The sequence below is a fragment of the Seriola dumerili genome, unplaced genomic scaffold (assembly GCF_002260705.1).
Source record: "Seriola dumerili isolate Sdu_G_001 unplaced genomic scaffold, Sdu_1.0 BDQW01001435.1, whole genome shotgun sequence".
Lineage (NCBI taxonomy): Eukaryota > Metazoa > Chordata > Actinopteri > Carangiformes > Carangidae > Seriola > Seriola dumerili.
The window spans coordinates 65,647-85,654 of record NW_019175690.1 but is presented as its reverse complement, the minus strand read 5'-3'; the positions used below and the strand labels follow the sequence as shown (position 1 = coordinate 85,654).

The 20,008-nt window shown below is 39.4% G+C and overlaps 1 protein-coding gene across 1 annotated transcript; it reads right to left on the bottom strand.

Moving 5' to 3' along the window:
- Positions 1 to 5,189: 5,189 nt before the first annotated feature.
- LOC111238600 (protein KHNYN-like) lies at positions 5,190 to 18,167 on the bottom strand. Its single transcript, XM_022768179.1, has 9 exons — positions 17,886 to 18,167; positions 14,894 to 15,151; positions 13,409 to 13,543; positions 10,855 to 12,626; positions 10,044 to 10,174; positions 9,059 to 9,155; positions 8,082 to 8,189; positions 7,344 to 7,445; positions 5,190 to 7,115 (listed from the first exon to the last, which is right to left on the bottom strand). Exons 2-9 carry the CDS (start codon positions 15,122 to 15,124, stop codon positions 6,725 to 6,727), a joined length of 2,967 nt encoding a protein of 988 aa, XP_022623900.1. The 5' UTR covers positions 15,125 to 15,151; positions 17,886 to 18,167; the 3' UTR covers positions 5,190 to 6,724.
- Between the last annotated feature and the right edge of the window lie 1,841 nt (positions 18,168 to 20,008).

Genomic DNA, 20,008 nt, shown 5'->3' with positions numbered 1-20,008 from the left:
CTCATACGAAATTTATGTCACCATTAATTCCAGAATTAAAAATATATTTTAATCTGTCTCCTCTGCTACAGGTACAGATCTGATTCACAGTCACAGAGGGATTAAAGAGTAATTCATCTGATTCATCCATTCACCTTGATTGACCTGCTCAGTGTAGCCGGCCGTGCCTTTTTATATTAGTTTTAATTATAATTTAATCTTATATTAGCGACAATCTGGTTTCTTTTATAGAATTTTATAAGGGAGGTACTGTGTCTTTTTAAGGTCAAAACACAACTGTGACACTATGTCACGCTGTGACAGTACATTTATTGTTCTTACTTGTGTGAATGGCTGTTCCACCGGTGTCCTTTTTCCCTGTCTGCTGGTTTCACTACTCTGTTCTGGCTGACTGTGAAACACTTTCCAAAATGAAGAGGGATTTTCCAAACCTAACTCAGACCTTTTAAACAGATCAAAATCAAACATGAACGTAGTATTTTTTTTGAATGATACGTAAGGTTTATTCAAATTATCTAAGAATTAAGGATAAACTTGTTATGCAGAGATTCTGATCATTTAAAGAAAACAAGATTAAAAAACACAATTTCTCATTTAATCTAGATAACCAAGCCTAAAAATGCAGAAAATTTCTCCTATCCCTACTTTTAAGCTATGACTGCAACCTTGCCTATTATTGATTAACCTTTGGATTATTTTTTCAATAATTTCATCAGCTCCATTGTCACTTTCTGTAAAATGTGAGAAATAAGTGAAAATTGCAAATCACAACTTCTGAGAGCCCAAGAAGTCCTCACATTGCTTGTTTTGTTCAAATAACAGCTTCAAAAACACAAATTGACCAACAAAGCTCTAAATCCTCATGTTTGAAAAAACAGATCTCTTGACTGATTAATCAATCAATTGACTAAACTAATTGTTTGAGCGTGATAATAATGAAAATATTACATATTCATTCAGTTTCTTAAGTGATTTCAGAGTTATTCTTTTCATGGAGATGGTAAATAAAGTTAGTTGTCTCATTTATGTCAAAGTGAACCTGTCCAACCAAACAATTCATAAATACAGACTGTTGCTACATCTCCAAATGGTTTAGTTTGAAAATGAAATTGTGGCAAAAGATAATCTCACTAATGAGACAAACTATGTTAACAAAGCTATCTCTAAAATCTAGCTTTATCTGTGTTGTAACGGATGATTGCAGAATGTTAAAGGGATTATAAGAGCCTGGACACTTGAATAATCAGCTAGATATGTAAACATAAAAGCATGGATTCGTCTCTGATGACAAAAAAATATTATTGGTTACCTTATTACCACAAACTACAGTTTAAAGTCCTTTTTGTCCTGCACAAATCAGTTCAAAGTTCTCTTATCATATCAATATTTTTGGCACAGTAACTTTAATAAAAAAGTTCGAAAACCGCCTAATTATTTGTGTAACAGGACAGAAAAAAACACCGGGTTTATACATAAACATATCAAAGTAGGTGAAGTAATTTAAAAAATATATTCTTACCTCATGTTTTTCTAACGTTAACGTCTCCCTGTTAACGTTAGTTAGCTAACACTCACTTTAATTTCCCTCTTTGTCGCTCAACTTCCTCCGTCGTCTTTTAACTGTTGTCAGAGAGCACTCACAAACACTTTTAACCTTTACAACAGGATAAAAACGTCAAAATTTATCCTCTTAAAATGTTATTTTTCTTCTCAAAAACAGACGTTATGAAGTCTGCGTCTGCTCCGACGCACGAGCGGCTGTGTGTTGCCATCGAACGCCAGGCAGGTGAGTGCGGGGGCGTGCGCACTCGAGCACGAGCACGAGAGCTCTGGTTCTGCTATGCAAACAGGAGGAGGTAAACAGAGAGGCTGAGAGATGGAGAGGAAGGACCAAGGGCAGGTTAGGGGATAATGGGCCCCTGGGCACAGACAGGTGACTCCCCCCTACAACTCCACACCTCTCCTAAATAAGACTGAGAGAGATGCAAAATGTAGTTTTGTTGACGTTTTGCATCTTTTGTGGTCGTTTTCTGTCTCTTTGTAGTAGTTGTGTGTGTCTTTCGAATCATTTTGCTCTTTGAGGCCATATTGCATCTCTTTATGATCATATTGTCTCTCTTTGAGGTCATATGGAGTCTTTTAGAAGTTGTATTTGTGTCTCTTTATGGTCGTATTGTGTCTCGTTGAGGTCATTTGGTGTCTATTTGTGGCCATTTTATGTCTCTGTAGTTGTTTTACCTCTCCTTTAGACCTTTCTTGCATCTCTTTTTTGATCATTTTGTGTCTTTTACAATATTGGTTTTAGACAGGTTCTATGTTAGGGTTGGTTTTTGTGTTTACACCATTTCTTATTCAGGGTGGAATAAATTTTCATGTCTCAGTGTAGAGACATACAGTTCAACAGCACCACAAAGTTGAAACAAACATATAACACAAACTGAACATTAGGTTGTTGTTCATACAATGCATAATTTATAAAGTTGTGATATATAATATTTGTGTTGAAATCAACAACTTATTGGTAACAAGTGAGACATACTCCATTGTGTGTATTTCAGCATAAAAATTAAGGAGGAGAAAGAAAAAATGTCTTGCTTTATGACAAATATATATTCTCCCACAGGGCAAGACATAAATAATTTAAAAAATGATTTTTCATAGAAGAAGTGAAGCCTTTTTCTTTGTTTCTCTCTCCTCTGTGTGCCCCTCAGTTCTATTTATTTTTTTCAAATCAAACAGTTTTATTGGTTTAGTAATATTTCCCTATATTGTCAAACAAGCAATTTTACAACTTCAGCAAACACATACAGGCGTACTGTGGTGTAGATGGTGCAGCTGCAGTTTTTAGTGCCAGATAAAAGCCTTGTGTAACCAATATGATGTACCTGGGTGCTAAGGTCTCGTATAACTTTCAAATACTGAATACTATTAAAGTTAAAGTGAAGGTGTGTTTATGCTCAGACAATTTGTCTGGGAAGCTTTCTGTGGACTTTTGCATGGTTTATAGACCTGAGAAGAAACAAAATACATTTCATTCTTTTCCTAAATGTAATCATCAAAATTAAATTCTCTTTTGCACGACAACTTACTCAAGTATGGTAAAATTTAGAGGTACATAGGTGATTTAAAAAGGACAGTTCTTTACAAAAACCAATGCTTATAATAGTATATTTTACTGCTAAAGCTTTCTAGTGTAGGTCAGTGTTTACATGAGATCCTTGTCTCTATTTGTTGTATTTTGTACATGTTCATCATCTGACGGGCTGCACATTGGCATTTCTTTCACCATGATTGTTGCTTTTCTTTGAATTGTGAAATACATTTTGAATTTCATTTGTGTTTTACTGTGGTGTGTGTGTAACATGTCAAAAAATGCAAAGTTTGGATGACATCTATAAATACAACAGGACACAAAACAAAGGGAACGATCCGGATATAACCCAGTAAACAACAAAATGCCAACCAGTGTGAGATAACAAAAATTCAATGCGAAAACGGAAAACAACTAAACAAACAGTCAAGAGAAATGTTGCCTTGTGCTTTCTCTCGCTCTTCATCTCTTTCTGTCTTTACATAAGATGACTACCAACCAAAATGGATCTGAAGTGGTAGTGATTTATGCCCAAAACACCAAATTTCTGCAACCCACACTCACTTTATGCTCATGAAGCATGACTATAGAAGGAAAACACAAAACACAACAAGACAAACTGGTAGTTTCATGACATGAGAGAAAAAACATATTTTACATACTGTATATCTTTATTGTGGCAAGCTAGAGCTCAAGTAGTCAATGAGTTGAAGCTTCAGCACATCAAAGAACCATCTCTTTACTCATGTTTGAAAATGTCACCACTCACTATTACATGTCTATACTTCTCCATTATTGCATAATATGAAAATGTGTTAAACTGATGTTAGAAATATGGATCAGACCTACAGCCACCACCCGCTGCATGCTTCTCACTTTAATTGAAACTCCTCCACAGGTGAATCAGACGTTACTAGATGTATTGAATCTTATATATCCAACATTTATTTTCTTTCATACACCTGTGTAAAAAATCTGTCCTGCTCAGGATGTTCCCAAAATAGATGTGCCGTCTATTGTCATTATTGTTCGCAACTCACCTAACCGGTTTGATATGCTTCTATTCTCAGAAAGAGATCCTCCTCTGTGAAGTCCAGGAAAGCAACAAGTCAATAATAATCAATAATCCAATAATAATCTCCATCCTTTTCTGCTGTAAACACAAATGTATGTTCTGCATTCACGTTTGTGTGCTTTGGAGAAAAGACAAAAAGTCACAATAACAAAAGAAAGCAACAAACAGAACAACATTCTTGACATTTTGCAGATGAATGCATCCAGCTGCTTCTGAATCCTCTTATTCTTTCATTTTTCAGCCATTTTGGAGGAAACTTCACCTGAGGGGAATCTTCTCGAAACTAGTGTTTTCATATTTAAATTGTCTATATTGACTAGTTTACTCTTCACTAGTGTTTCTAATTCAAAACGCTCAGTCAGTTGACTTGCTGATGATTTCACTCCAGAATCAAGAGTTCAGTTATTAAATGCATTTGTGCATTTGCTCATTGTCATCGTTTCAGATCAGATCACTCTTCCCTAACACATCTCTATGAGAAGCTCACCTGTTCACTGGAGGACATTTACACTGAAACATTTGCAATCACTTCTGTATGTGCGAAGTGTAAGACATCACCGTAAGCTTTTAATTCTAATTCTGTCTCTGACATTTAAAAAAAAAAAACTGTAGGAACACTGACAATCTCTCAGAACTATTGCAGAGTTGTTCTTCCTTTTCGGGTTTGAACAGGAAACTGTGGTAAAAGACACGACCGTTACGGACCGAAACAAGAAGCTACTCCTGTGTACTTAAAATAACATCAAAAACAAAGTGCTCCTTGGTAAACTGTGGTAAAGTGCAGCCTCTGGTGGAAATGTTCATGAACTAAATTTATAGCAAACTGTCTGTTTATACATCACAATATGAGCGAAGTTTCCCTGAAATTAAATTGGAATTAATGTGGAATGAAACTAAAGCTTAATGGATTTTTTTTTTTAAGTTTATGAATTTGATTTATTTGCTAAAGATTTCATAATGCTCTGATGCCACAAATTATATTCAAATTGATTGACTATGACTTAGAAATAAATTAAAACCATGTCCAGCTCAAAATAAGTTTATTCTTTTTCCTCCAGTTTTCTAGATTGAGATGATTTTAAGCTGCTGGTTCTGGGACAGCGAAAACAGAAACAAGTACTGCAGAGACACAGTGCAGCAGAAACACGTTCAAACCCAACAGCAACTTATTAGATTTTATCTTCAATTTTATCCCTTCAATCAAGAAATACTCTGAGGGTCTTCATAAACCGATTTAATGAAACAATAAACAGCAGAACAAATACAAATACAAACAATACAAACATGATTATTGTATTTCACACTTGGTAAAATTTGTTAAAAATTGCATTTGAGAAGTTGGATTGAGGATCTGATCTTCAGTCACAGAGATGTCAAGGTAAATTTCACTCGCTTTCACTTGCTTACACCTTTTAGTTTGGTTTTCCCTCATGAAGTTCAGATTCCTCATCTAGGCACACTGGTTAAAATAAGTTAAAAATATATAATTGAGGGTACAGAATATTTTATTCTAAACTTCACCCGGGCACCCCTCACACCCGATGGTCCTGATGGTAAACCAGCTGGTAGCTATAAAATCTGAAGTCTAAAAATTAAATTTTTCAAATATAGTAATCCTCTCTTAAAAATGTCACATTTAAGCACATTTAATTCTTTTCTTAAACTCAGTGCTGGGCCTAACGATAGTGAAGTACAAAAGAGAGAGTAGGAAGATGATGAAAAACACAACTGATGCACACCGCGTTTTTCAAGAGGTGTGTGGTCGCCTAATAAGGGCCAGTAAAACAACCCTGAGGAAGATGGCTGCCGTCATTATGCATCGGTTGTGCTTTTAAAAAGACATTAAATAAGACTTAAGAGTCTGCTAGTGGCTTTGTGAGGTTGTATTTGAGCTAAATGCTAACACCAGTATGCATCAGTAGCATGTTGATGTTTAGCAAGTATAATGTTTACTGTGTTCATGTGCTAGTTTAGCATGCTAAGACTATAGCGGCTTGTGGGAATGCTGTTAGTTTTGCAGGTATTTTTGGTTGAAACTACTGGACATATCAATATTTTAACCTGATGACGAGAGGTAAAAAGTCAGGGGTTCAAATTCAATCATCCTCTGCAAACCATGGACAAAATTATACAGCATTTCATCCAGCAGATGTGGAGATGCAGATGGGTGTGGGTGGGTCGAGGCCACTGAAGGATGAGCAAGAGTCAAGGTTGTTGTTTTAGAGTGGACAGACAAAAACTGGTCGAGTAGAGTCCGACACTAGCAAAACTGGTCCGTCTCTAACAACAAGTAAACAGGATTTACATAATGTGTCATGTTTAGTACAGTCTCTAGGCTCTTGCTATAGGGAGGTATGCAAAGAAGAGAGAAACAGTGAGCCTCATACTTAAATTATGTGTGTTGGACTGTCAACAGAAAATTCCACCACTCATCTGATAATTTATAAGATCTTTGCACTGATTAACCAGTACGATTTGCTGTAGTTGCTTTGGAGGAAAATAATATTTGATCAATCAACCAGCTTAAGAAAAACCTGCATGAACCCAGAGAACGATTTCTAGTCCTGCTGCTGCTCCAAGATCAGATCAGACAGCACGTTGATGTCCGTCTCTGCTGAGTGGACCTGCAGCACCAGCGTCACCATGTTGTCCTGATCTGGAAACACCTGACAGAGCTGCTCTCTGAGGCGGGCTGTTTCCTCTGGACTCCTCTCAGCTCTGAACCCCAGTCCGGGACCTGCAGCTCCATGCTGCCTGTGTTGGTGTCCCACGTCCCACCCTCTCCCATGCCCTCTCCCTTTCCCCCGGCCCCCTCTGCTCGGCGGGTCCAGACCACCAACCGGTGTTCGGTCGCGGAAGCTAAGCAGGTCCGTTTGGGAACGTGGAGATTTGGAGGAAGGGAAATGCGTGGCTACACCGGCAAAAGAGTGGTTTCCTGGTTCAGGAGTCCTGGGAGGAAACAAAGAACTTAATTCAAAGAGCTTTCAGCATTGTATAGACATTTTGTTATGAAACAACATTCATCACATAGAGGGGTCTTTCTTGATTGAGGTTAAAATATGCAAATACACATGCATTATAACTACAACATGGAGGAATACAATGTGTGTGTGTGTGTGTGTGTGTGTGTGTGTGTGTGTGTGTGTGTGTGTGTGTGTGTGTGTGTGTGGTTAATACCTGTGCTCTGAACGTAGAAAGTCATCCAGGTGAGGCCCTCCTCTCCCGAGAGGGTCGTCCGGCACCATGAAATGATCCCCAACAAACGTGTACTGAAGTAGTCTGAGGATGAGATCAGAGCACTGTAATGAGCTTTCATACAGGAGAGTGAAACCTCAGCTCTATAAAATATCTTTATCTTTATCTGAATTCATTCATGTTGATACTGTAGACTGTAGAACAGTTTTTGAGCACAATGCTCAATCCAAAACCAGGCTGCAAACAATGATAACTTTTACCATTGATGAACCTGTCGATTATAGTCTCAATTAATCGATTAGTCAGTTAACATAATGTCAGAAAATTGTGACATCCAGGTTTCCAAAAGCCCAAGGCAACATCTACAAATGATGAAGGTCTCTGAGCAGAACACAGGACGAACACATCTGAGGTGTGATGGATTCCAGACAATCCCCCCAATTATTGACTCCAGCTTCAAGACTTAAGACTCTGAGTTCAGTTCTCACAGCAGTAAATCAGTTGTGAAGACATTTGCTGCTCTGACCAGAACACCAAACCTGGTCTGGTGTTTACATCTAAAGACAGATCAAAGCTTCTTGAAGAGGGGAGAAGATAAGAGCGGATTGACAAACGACTGCTATGTCTTTGCTGACATGCCATGACTGTTGTTTAACCTTTGGGACTATATACAGAAGAAGAAGACCATCCACCCTCTCATTATGTGCAGTCCTTTTCTACCTCTTTTTGATGATGTCCCTCCACACATGGGTCTCGTCTGAGAGGTCCCTCAGGTTGTCGTTAGTAACGATCACTCCGTCCGTCTTTTGCGCGTGCTGCAGCATGAATCTGAGGAAACAAGGGCGAGAAGAGAAGAGAGATATAAAAGCAAACTGGAGAAGAAGCTAAACGTGTTTTCAAGACTTTGGCGCCCCACAGTGGTAGTCTCAACGCAACTGCCCCGTCCCAACACCTGACAACCTACAAGTGACTCTCAGCAGACAAAGGACAGTGTAATCAAACCAGACAGAGTGTGTACTTTCAAGTGTGCTGTTGATGCACATTACTCTCCCACAATGCAATGCACAAAGGAAATCTGCTGCTCACAGCTGCAAAAAATTAAAATAACTTGTGGGTAGTGGTGAAACGGCTCCAAAAAAATCTTGGAAAGCAAACAAACAAAAAAGGGTATTACATTATGTGAAAAACATTTTGGTTTCTATTTCTGAACTTTCATTGGCAGTAGATTTCCAAAGTTGACATCCAACATTACAAATATCATTTTCTATTAGCATGAAATGGTAAAGTATGTTGATGTTTTTGTATACTAACTTCTAACAGCATATTATGAAGATTAGTATCGTTTTGGGACAGAGTATTATTGTACGGTACCCCGACTTCATTTGGATTTTTTTCATGTTTTTACAAACAAAAAAATAATGCCATCAGAATGATTTGAAAGATGCTACTGTATCACCATGTAAAAATTATGACTACAGCAGTTTCAACACTTTCACTGGAGCTGCACATTGACAGAAGCCAGCGGTGGTGAGAGGGTTTCTCACTTTCACACAGATTTTACAAGCTGATGATCGAAACTAGTAACTTTCTGTTTATTCACTTTCTTCTCTAACTTCTGCCTCCTGCTGTTACTACACAGACACCATGTACTGACTATTACACATCTTTTTTTTTTTTGTAGGCGGGAGCCCAGCTACCTGTCGTCATACGAGCTGATCCTCTTGCCCTGGACCTCTCTGGAGGGGGTGTAGGAGAGCAGGCCCAGCTTCTGCAGCTCAGTCAGATAGTGTTGCTCTGAGAGGCAGAACAAACAACACTGTGTTTAGTCTGCACTGGAGGGAAAACACACACCCACACACTTACATATTGGCCCAGCTCGGATTTGTATTTCCCGTACATGTGACTCAGAATCAAATATAAGCAGCAGTATAACTCACGCACACGAGCCAGTGAGCACGAACACACACACATGCATGGAGGAACAGAAGCCTTTGTCATTTTAAAACCACAATATGTACTTCACAGAGAATGTGAGGGATTACTGCGTCACCCAGAACTACACTGGAAACAGTTTTTCATAGCATTCACAATGTTTAATAAAAAGCTGGAGGAGATAGATCAACTTATTGATAAAGGTGGAGATAAATTAGCTCCAACCAAATAGGTAGGGATCCATTTAAACAAACAGGTGTATGTGTGTGTCTGTGTTCTGAACTGAACTGAAAACATTAGTTGATTATTCAATTAGTCGATTAGCTGATCTATAGAAAATGATTCTGTAGCCATTTTGATAATTGATTAATTTAAGTTTAAGCACTTTTCTTAAGCAAAGATGCCAACGGCTCCCTCGCTCCAGATTCTTAAATGTGGGAACTCGCTGTTTCTGTCTTTGTCTGATGTGATTGTAAATTGATTTTGTGGTTTGGACTGTTGATCAAACAAAAAAGAAATATTCAAAGATATCAGCTTGGGTTTTTGGAAATTGTAACATTTAAAAAAATAATAACTTCTGACAATTTTGTTACCAAAGTACTAACTGTGACTGAAAAATGAAATAATCACAAAATCAATTAATTGTTGCAGCCTTAAGGTGTATACACCATGCAAACTATTATAATACTTTTAGTTTCTATATAAAATATTAGGTTTAAAACATACTACATGAAGAACAGGAAGTGTTACCTTTGATCCGGGGGTCGCTCTTCTGTCTCCACTGTGGCAGGAGGGCGCAGATGTGACGATGGCCTCTGTCCCAGAAATGCTGGATGGCAAGAGCGATTCCTCGACAGGAGAAGAAGTGACCCAAACCGTGACTGTGGAAAACGTGTGGAGTTTTATAACAAACCCAATAACTACAAGTCAAAGATTCAGTTTAGATCTGAGCTCACCTAACAGCTGTGACATACTTTTTACTTTACATTTTTAACAAAGTACTTGATCCGAATACTGGAGGTCCTGTTCGGGAATGACGAGGGAGCTCAAAATATTGATTTGATCAGCATTAAAATCTGCGATAAGTCGATCATTTCTTTAGAGAAGAGTCTCTCCACTCTGCTGAACTACGAAAACACAGTTCATTCCTGGTCGTAGAGTCATGTTACAGAGTGATGCGTCTCTTCACTCACAAACAATCTTTGGAAGAATCCAGTCAGCAGCTTGGAGAGAGCTCATCAACCAACCAACAGACTAAAGTTTCAGTGGAGCTGCTTCCCAATTAACATTAATTAATTAATTTAAATAACATTTCCAGAATCAAGAAAAAACATAATATGTAAATGAATGGACAGATTATCACCCATCCTGGATTAAATATCTTTTTAAAAGTCGGAACAATCCTTTATATTAAACCGTGTACTTTTCCTCAAAGAGCAAAATGGGAAACACAACTTAAATGTCCATCCCATATTAACCCCATTTAAAATAAACCTATTAAGACGCACACATTAGAGAGCGTGTACGACACGACTTTCCCTCTCTTTGTTGTAATTCCCACCTCATGGCCACGTTGCTCCCGTCAATGATGATCGTCCTCAGTTTCGGGGCTCCCGGCTTGTCTGCGAGCTTGAGTTCAAACGGCGTCTGCAGCCCCTCCAGGAAACGCTGCTCGCCTGTCACCACCACTGAAGAAGAAGGCGTGAAACCCCGTCTTTCCCTCCATCGGGTGGGAGACGAGTCGTTCCTGAGGAAGATGTTGGGCTGAGGGGCTTGAAGTGTTTGTTTTACAGAGTTGGAGGATTGGGGTTTTGGATTTAAGACCTTGGTGTGAGTTGAATGACTTTGTTTTGAGGTGGATGTATTGGGCCAGTGCATGATTTGGTCGTACTGTTTGTGAGTTTGGAAATTGGGTGGGGGATCAAGGGATGTGGGATAAATAGGCACGGGTGGTCCTTTGACTTCAGGCAGGATGATCTGGCGTGGAATATGTGACTTTGAAGGCTGGTGTCGCTTTGCCGGCTGGGGTTTATCAATCCAAGGAAACAAATCTGCCTCTGCAACAGGTGCAGTTAAGTTGGGCAATTCTACCCATCCTTCATCATCGGATTCTCTCTTTTCTTTGTCCTCTGGTGGTCCGAATTTTGGTCCGTCTTTCTCCAGCACCACATCATCCATCTCTCTTGGACCCTCCCTGAAGTCTGTCTCTTTGCTCCCTTCTCTCTGCAGCTCCAGGAGCAGCTGGTGGGTGGATCGATCGGGCAACATGTTGTAGACTTTGGCCACTTTGTGTTCGGTGTACCCACAGCTGGCTGCAGCTTTCTTCAACACTCCCAGGACGAAGTCTTCCTCGTGTCCTTCCTCCTTTTCCTCTGCACTACCTCCCTCAAAGTGTTTTGTGCATCCTGCCGCTCCATGCCCCTCTCCTTCACGAACTTCTCCCACCTCTCCATTACACCTTATCGCCTTATCTCCTCCTGCTGCTTCTTCGGCCTCCCTGTGCTCCGTCTCGCAGGGTCGGTTCCTCTCGCTCTTATTCGGCATAACACCCTCTTTATGTTTTGGCTCTGCGCCACCTTGAGTCATCTGCTCCCGGTCGCTGCGATCCTGCTCCTGTTGAACCAAGTCCAATATCTGTGAGGCCTCTTTAGGTCCCGTTCGGGCAAGTACTCGTTTCACGACATCGTCTGTGTACCCCATGGCTGTGAAGAACTTCAAAAGAAGCCAAAACTCCTTGTTTCCCATCGACAATTTCTGCTCCTGTTCTTCCTCCCCTTCAGGCCCGTCTTCTTCTTTGGTACCTACTGTTTCCCTCCTCTCTGGCTGCCCCTCCTCTCCTACCTCCTGTGGAGAATGTGTCAGTCTTTCCTCAGCACCCTCTGCTCTCCCCCGGGCGCCTGCAAATGCGGCTGCAACGTCTTTTCCTGAACCTGCAGTCATCCCTTCAACCCACCGATCATTAGTGTTGGAGGGCTCAGGGAGCGTGTGCGTAATGGCAGGGGGTTTGTCCCATCTGTCCTCCGATTCGTTTCTGTCTGTCGCTGCCGCCCTCGGGCTCAATACAAGTCCCGATTCTTTTACCAAGTCCAGCAAGATTTCCTTCACAGACCCTGGAAGCACCAGAAGATCCAGGGTGTGCCTGTCCTCCCATTTCTCAACCAGAGTTTTGAAGGCCCGGCGTGAATCCAGGGACTCACCGCAGCCTCTGTCCCCAATCTCAGAGCGTTTGGACTGTGTGCCCTCATATCTATCCACCAGATCGGTAATAAGGGAGTAGGCTCGCACCACCGGCTCCGCCAGACCTGATATAAGCAGGGATCCCGGAGAGCCAACCTGGTTTGGTGAGAGGGAAGCAGAAAGACATCACTCTTAGTTGTCTTAATGTCAGCAAAATAAAGTCTTTTAACTCTCTTATTACATATCAATATTGTTACTTTACTTCTACTTTTACCACTTACCTCCATTTTTATACTGTCAATGAAAACTCTAACAACGTGATACACAGAGTCTGAGGAACTGATCAGCTACAAGTTTATAAAAACCCTTCGGTAATCACACCCTTTTTTCTATAAAGGGGTAAAAACACATTGATAAGGGATTTCCAAGGAATTTGAAGTAGTAGTAGAAAAATAGCAGCTAATAGTGAAAAGGGAAGTTATAAAAAGGTAATAAAATTTCCCTGAGTTCTATATTTACATTCTCACAACACATCTTAATAAAAAAAAAAAAAAATTCCCGGTGACAACATCATGGTTTTACATTACGCAGCAGCTGTTACTTCATAAGGGATGTAGCTGATGATGTAACAATGATATTGACTAATAATGTAATTTTTTTCAGGAATAACAAGAATGTAATCCCAACATATCACATCATTAGTCAATATCATTATTCCGTTATAGTCATAGATGGCACTCTAAGTATGAAGTACCCAGTGGTTAGTGCCGATGGGGGATTTGTACAAAGCAGGAGGTGAGTAATAATTCATCGGAGTGCTATACATAGAAGAGAAAATAATGTTATAGGGAGGATATGAGAATTTAGGAGCCTTGTTTCGTCTTAAATCTAAATGGTATGAACACAATCTAGAGAAAGACCCAAAATCCACCACTTACCACTATATGTGCTGAGGTGCTTTTCATCAGGCAGTCCATGAACAGCCCTCTGGCTCCACAGAAGACACAGTGAAGGAACCCGGGGTAGGAAACCTCCTGCTGCTCCTCCTGGTTCACAACTCCTTTCACAAATAACTACAGGGTGGAAATATTTACCATCATTACTGTGTTGTTAAACTACTACTGTACAGGAGGTGAAAGTACAGTATTAGTGGACAAAATCTAAATATTATGTCCCTGTTTTAGGAAAGAAAAACATTAGTTTATGATCATCAAAGTTCATCATATAATATCACAAAACAATCTCAATGTCCATTTGTTGTTCTGGAGCTCTTAACCGTATCACGTGATCTTCAGTTTGCTCAGATGTTCCAACTCTTTATCATTCTATATTTTTATTGGTATTATAATGAAAAGTTTAATATTCTACACTTCCATGACAACTGAGCAGACTCCATCTGACACTGAAGACCATGTGATGTGGTCAGAAGCTCCGGAACTAGTGAGTAAGTGGTCCTTGACTGGTGATTTTGTGAGGTGGAGGATCAAGTTTGTAAAAGTGTAACTGAAGATGGTCGAACAGCTGATGTAAACAGAAGGGTTACTACAGAGGGACACAAAATGAGCACACGAAGAAGCAAAAGGACCAATAAGAGACAAAATGACCCCAAAGAGATGCAAAGCCGCTGCGAAAAGGAATAAAGCAACCACAAAGACCCTCAAATCCACCAATAAAGATGCACAAAATGACCACAAAGAGAGACAAGATGAGCCCACAGAGACAAAACAAGCACAAAGATTCACGAAATCACCACAGCAGCCACAAAGAGATGCGAAATGAACACAAAAAAAGTGCAACACGACCACAAATACGGACAAAACGAACAACTAAAAAGAAATGCAGTGATTGTTACAGGAAGTAGACCTGCATATGGTTGTAGTCAATATGTGTGTGTACCATGTGATTACTGGTATTTATTGTTTTATTACCGCATGAGTGATGTTACTCAGCAGAGCTACTGCCATTGTTGTGACCAAAAACAAAACTTTGCAGTTCAGTTTGTAGCCGCCTACTTTTGGTTATGAGTTACCAGAAGTCATTTTCATCTTTTGTTGTCAATCACTCTGACTGCATTGGAATGAAACTCAACAGACAGGTATTAATCAACATTTAAAAACCCTGGATGAGTCACTTCTGAGGAACTGCAGACTCGACACTATCAGGAACAACAACACGACTTTAGTGATACGGCAACTTTTACAAATCAAGGTTTACTAACTGGTAAAGAATCAGGAGTAATATTAAACAAACTTAAAATACAGTGATAAAGGAAAAGGAAGACTAAGTATAAGATAGGGCCGGTAAGGATAAGTCATTTTTAATGGTTCTAGCAATGTGGCCACAATTTGTTGAGCAATGTGACCCAAAGAAATGACTCATCTCTTGACTAATAGTGTAGTAAAGAGCTAAGAAATACGCCTTACTTTAGCAGCTTTCACATTGTTGCTCTGCCCTCGTAGTTTCAGCCAAATCTGCCCGTTGTTGCCGTGCGGCAAATCATCCGCCCCGATCCCGAACGTCACCCTGAATATCCGCTCCACGGTGCCGTGCAGGGTGGCCAGAGATCCCCGCAGCATCCCAGCACACGTGAACTCATCCTCCACCTCAGGTTCTCCACCAACACCTCCTCCTCCATCGCTTGTCTCACCGTCCATCCCTTGTTCTTGTATCAGTCGAACATACTGCGAAAAACACATTTTAAGAATCTGTTAGAATGAGTTTAGACCGTTTGGTGACAAGAACATAAACTGTGTGACTGCTGGTATTTTAATCAACGCTATAATCAACGAATAATGAAACGTGGTTAATGAAAATAATTCAAAGTATAAGACTAAGTTCATAACAAGAGATGAAATTAAACTATTTAATCGTCCTTTTTGCAATTAAATGATTAATCATGTTGTCTATAAAATACCACAAAATAGTGACAAATAACTTCCTAAAAACCAAGTGACACTTTCAAATTAAACCATTAAATCCAAAGACATTCAGTTTACTGTAAGAAAAGCGACAACGAAAATAATCAAAACCTCAAATTTGAAAGGCTACCAAAAAAAAATATTGATTTTGCTTAAAAAATGACTAAAACAATGATTTAATTGTAGAATATTTTTTCTGTCAATCAATGAATCAAGTAACCATCGCAGCTCTAATATGAAGCGCAAGTCCCGAGGAGCCCTGGTGTAATTTCCACATCTTCTTCCCCGCTGTTAAAAACAAAGCACAGACTGTATAATGCACAAAAACACCCCCTTTCACACTTGTAGCTTGTTTTCTTTTGCGTGTATGTGATTTGTTTTTTTTTTTTCCTTTCTGTTTCAAGGTGTGACAGTGTGGCGCTCACTAACAGCATGGGTCGGCGGTACGGTAGCTGTCGTGCTCCCGATTCAGATCGGTGAACCCATGCACATATTCAAGGAAGGACCTCTACATTTTACATAGTGTTTAACAGCCATCACTGAAGATATCGACTGAGGTGTTTTAGACTTTGAGTATAATTACAAAGAAGTTGACGGGTCTTGTAGTTGCACACTTTGCCAAGTTGATTATACAGCCCTGCTTCCATCATGTACAATAAAATGCTCTTTTTAAATGATATATTTAAATTTACATTTTTAAAATCAGTCATTTGTGTATTTATATTATATATTTACTATAGAAACTGTAACATAATGTGTCATTTTTATCCATTTTACTTGTTATTCTTATTTATTTTACTTATGGCTGGTTGTTGTTCCTTGTATTGACTCAAGGACGCCGATCTGTTGCCTCTGACATATAACTACTTTGCCTGTGAGTTTTAAAGCTGCGTGTATGGACTGGGTAAGCTGCAAAGGAATTGCCCTTCTTAGGATAAATAAAGTTGTCTGAATCTGAATAACTATAAGTATTTCTGCACATACTTTTCAAATCACTGTATGTCTTTGTAAAATGAGTAAAATGAGCATATAATACGCATGTTCTGTATCTGTATCTCGCACTATGAGCGTGGAAGGACAGAAGAAAAACAAAAGCTTTGCTACACAAACGTATATTCGTTAAAAAAATAATAAAAAAAAACTCTCTCATATTTATGTTTTATTGTGAAGTATTGGAGAGTTTTACCTCTTCTACTCGCAATGAAACTGAGAGAGAGAAATTCAGAGGAAAACTTTCTCTTTGGTTGAACAGCTCACAGACATGAAAAAGGTCACAGGGGTCACAAAGGGTCAAAAAGGTTGTGAAGGCCTGAAAAATAAATAAGCCTGTGATTTTTTTTTGTTTGTTTTTTTTGGAGGGGGGGTATGTTTATATGAACTTTATGAAAACTACTTACTACTACTAATACTACTCATTGCATGTATGTTTTGTATATGTTTGAAGTAATTTTTTGTTGGATCTAATGTTGTATGTTGTAACTTCACCATTTACTGTAAGAAGTGTGTGTGCAATGCTGACTATACAGTACATGCAATGCTGTGCAGAAATTTCAGGCACCTTAGATGTTTAGATCCTTATCCATCATGTAACACCATGATGGAGGCGTATGATCGGCCCGTAATTCATTCTGCAAACACACAGCCAGAGTCCTAAAGAACTATCTTCAGAGAAAAGAAGAAACAAGGAGCCCTGCAGCAGATGTCCTGGCCCCTGCATGGTTTACTGCACTTTCTATGAAAATAAGTGATAAATAAAAACTATTTATGACTTTATTTTAGCTTCCTCACTGTACTTTCAGTGCCTGCAATCTTCTGCACAGCAATGTACAGTATTTGAATACAGACCACAAGAAGAGCAGCTGTTGCTTCATAAACAATAAACAATAAAACAGTGGTTTACACTTGTATTTTAAAAAGGTGCATCACATTTATAATCTTATTTTGAAAAATAACTATACCTGTCATGATAATATAGCAGAGTAGCAGGATAATTACTTATAGGGCAGTAGAAGTATAATGAAAATAATTCAAACACCTGATGTGCATACCTTTGCAAACTCTAACACGTAAAGTAGGCCGCGGTGTGTCTCCCTGCTTGCAGCCTATTATTAATATACTGGCATATGATCTCTAACTTGTTTGACTGGGCCGTGCAGTGCAGTACAACAGCTACTTTAGCAGACTCACATAACATTTTTTTTTTTTTTTTGCTACTGCGAATCCCCCAAACACATATAAATCAGTTTAATCTCCAAAAAAGACATAAGAAAAATATATTAGAAGCGTCCAAACACGGCCTGTGGAGTATAATTTGGCGATAGTCTCAGTATTGTGAAACGTTTATCTCAGTGTAAATAGAGACACTGAATGTGTTGTTGTCAGAAACAGAGCAGGAAATAGAGACACTCCGCCGTTTAGTTTGGAATAGCAGACAGTTTGTGTTTTTGAAAAAGGCATTAAAAGCGTAAAATATCATCTTTCTTTATCGTTTTCTTACGTGAGGTCGACTTCAAAGTTTCGTTTCCAGAGGCAGCAGTTGGCTACGGGGGAGGCAGCGCAGCTCGCTTCAGTCTTCCGCAATCCCGCAAAAACAACAACAACAACAACAACAACATGTACCAGTATCAAAGTTCAACATTTCACGCCGCGTAACGTTACAAAGTAATCGCTCCGCGGAGGGAGAGGCACGGAAAGTGACCGAACAACGCCGCCGCTGCGACCAGGAAGGAAGAAGCCTCCTGCTGCTGCTACTGCTCCTGCGGCGGACCTGGACATTATTACACCGATGGAAACCCCGAAGACAAAACAACAACTAAACGAAACACACACACACACACACACACACATACGCACACACACAGTTTATCGCAAAGGCAGGGCGGAATCGTCTAGCTGGGTGCGAAGGTCATGTTGTTTATGTAATACCGTCGCAAATTTCTTAGTCATCCTATAAACCCCCACATGCGTCTTTGGACTCTTACACCACGTGAAAATGTATTTTCATGAATCAAAACATTTTTTTTCAGGGTTTCTGTGCATTTTATTTAAACATGAATTATAGCGAATAATCATATCTCTCAAAAAAAAAATGTAGATTCAAATTTTACAGCTTTTATATTTTAGAATATGTTTAATAAAATGTTTTATTGACTTTTTGTCAGACTGGAGCTAGAGGGGATTTCCACTGACGTCACATGCGGGGTTTTTCTGTCTTTTTTTAAAAAACTGCTGGTTGACTCAAGGAAACACAGGCTTATACAGCAGACTGTGTGTAACACTCCGTATTCCTCTCTCAATATCTCCTAGTCCAATAGAGATCCATCTATTCAGCTATTCTGATTTTGTTGTTGTTGTTGTTGTTCTCTATTTACAAAACGGTTTCAGAATCTGTCTGGTTTGATGCAGCATGAAGATAAGGAGTCTGCCCAAAACAGGAAGAGAGACGTCACCTCCTTAAACACATCCTGTGTTGCTTTGTTTGGGGCGAGAGGGCGGCGGGGGGGGGGGGGGGGTAAACTGGAGCGTGGCATTTAAACGATAAGTCTGACAATTTTCTTTATTGTCAACAAAGTCATAAACACCAAAACCAGAACAATGAATTGTTTCTACCTCGTAAAGTATTGTCTGTGTAGATCAAAGAGCTCCACTGTTGTCCTAAAAGGCTTCAATAAGCCACACATAGTTATTTCATTACAGTGAACATGAACACATTCACCATGCCGCTGCTTTAGACACTCACCAAGACCTATTAATCCATGGCTGAAAATAGTCCCCAACAAATACTGCATTTATTTACTAAATTTCCCGCAATTTAATTTAATTTAAATGATTAATTTTAGTTTTATGTCTATAGGAACAAATACATTTGAGGCTGACAGACTAACACATCTTAGTTTGGTTGGCAGTAACAAAATTAAAGGTAACACCATCTTATTTATCTAAACAACAGGTAAACAATTATGTGTGTGTGTGTTTAAAAGAAGCCTCCACTGGTTTAGCATTAACTCACAGTGGACCTTTAAACTAAGAAAGTATCAAAGTCAATGCAGCAGAACCAGAGAAATCGTCTATTTTATGGTTTCTTGTCCAAACCTGATGCATACATTACCCACAACGCACCTCACCTGCTGACAGCTGTCTCATTGGAGTGTGCAGGTCGTGGCTAATGTCACCTTGAAACTCCGGTCTCAAGCAGTACATGAGGAATGGCCTACAGAGGTCAGGTGAAGTCACCTGTTTCTCACTCCACACTCACAGAGTTTTATCATCTTCAGCCTTTTAGTCAGCAGCCCCGACCGACCCTCAGGGGGTCTCTGCGTCTCTTCTCAGAGACGCAGCGCCACCCACTCCCCGACATCTGTAGGCAGAATAAGTGGAGTTCCCGTTTAACCTGAGTCTGGAGTTACAGTGGTGATGTAATTTCAGTACACACACACACACTCACACTTATCATGTGACTGTAAATAAAAAAAAACACTCACCTCTTGGGATTACACAATAGGATTCGAGTGTGTGTCAGTGTATTTGCTATATTTGCTATGGAAAAGTTAGTTTTTTAATAATTCTCTGATTAAACAATTAGGATTTAAAAGATATTAAAAATAGATTTTGAGCCACCTT

Coding starts and splice junctions, on each gene's coding strand:
- LOC111238600 (XM_022768179.1), bottom strand. CDS start 15,124: ATGGACGGTGAGACAAGCGATGGAGGAGGAGGTGTTGGTGGAGAACCT. Junction 8,190..9,058: donor ATCAGCTCGTATGACGACAG/GTAGCTGGGCTC, acceptor TTGTTTCCTCAG/ATTCATGCTGCAGCACGCGC. Junction 7,116..7,343: donor TTTCTACGTTCAGAGCACAG/GTATTAACCACA, acceptor GTTTCCTCCCAG/GACTCCTGAACCAGGAAACC.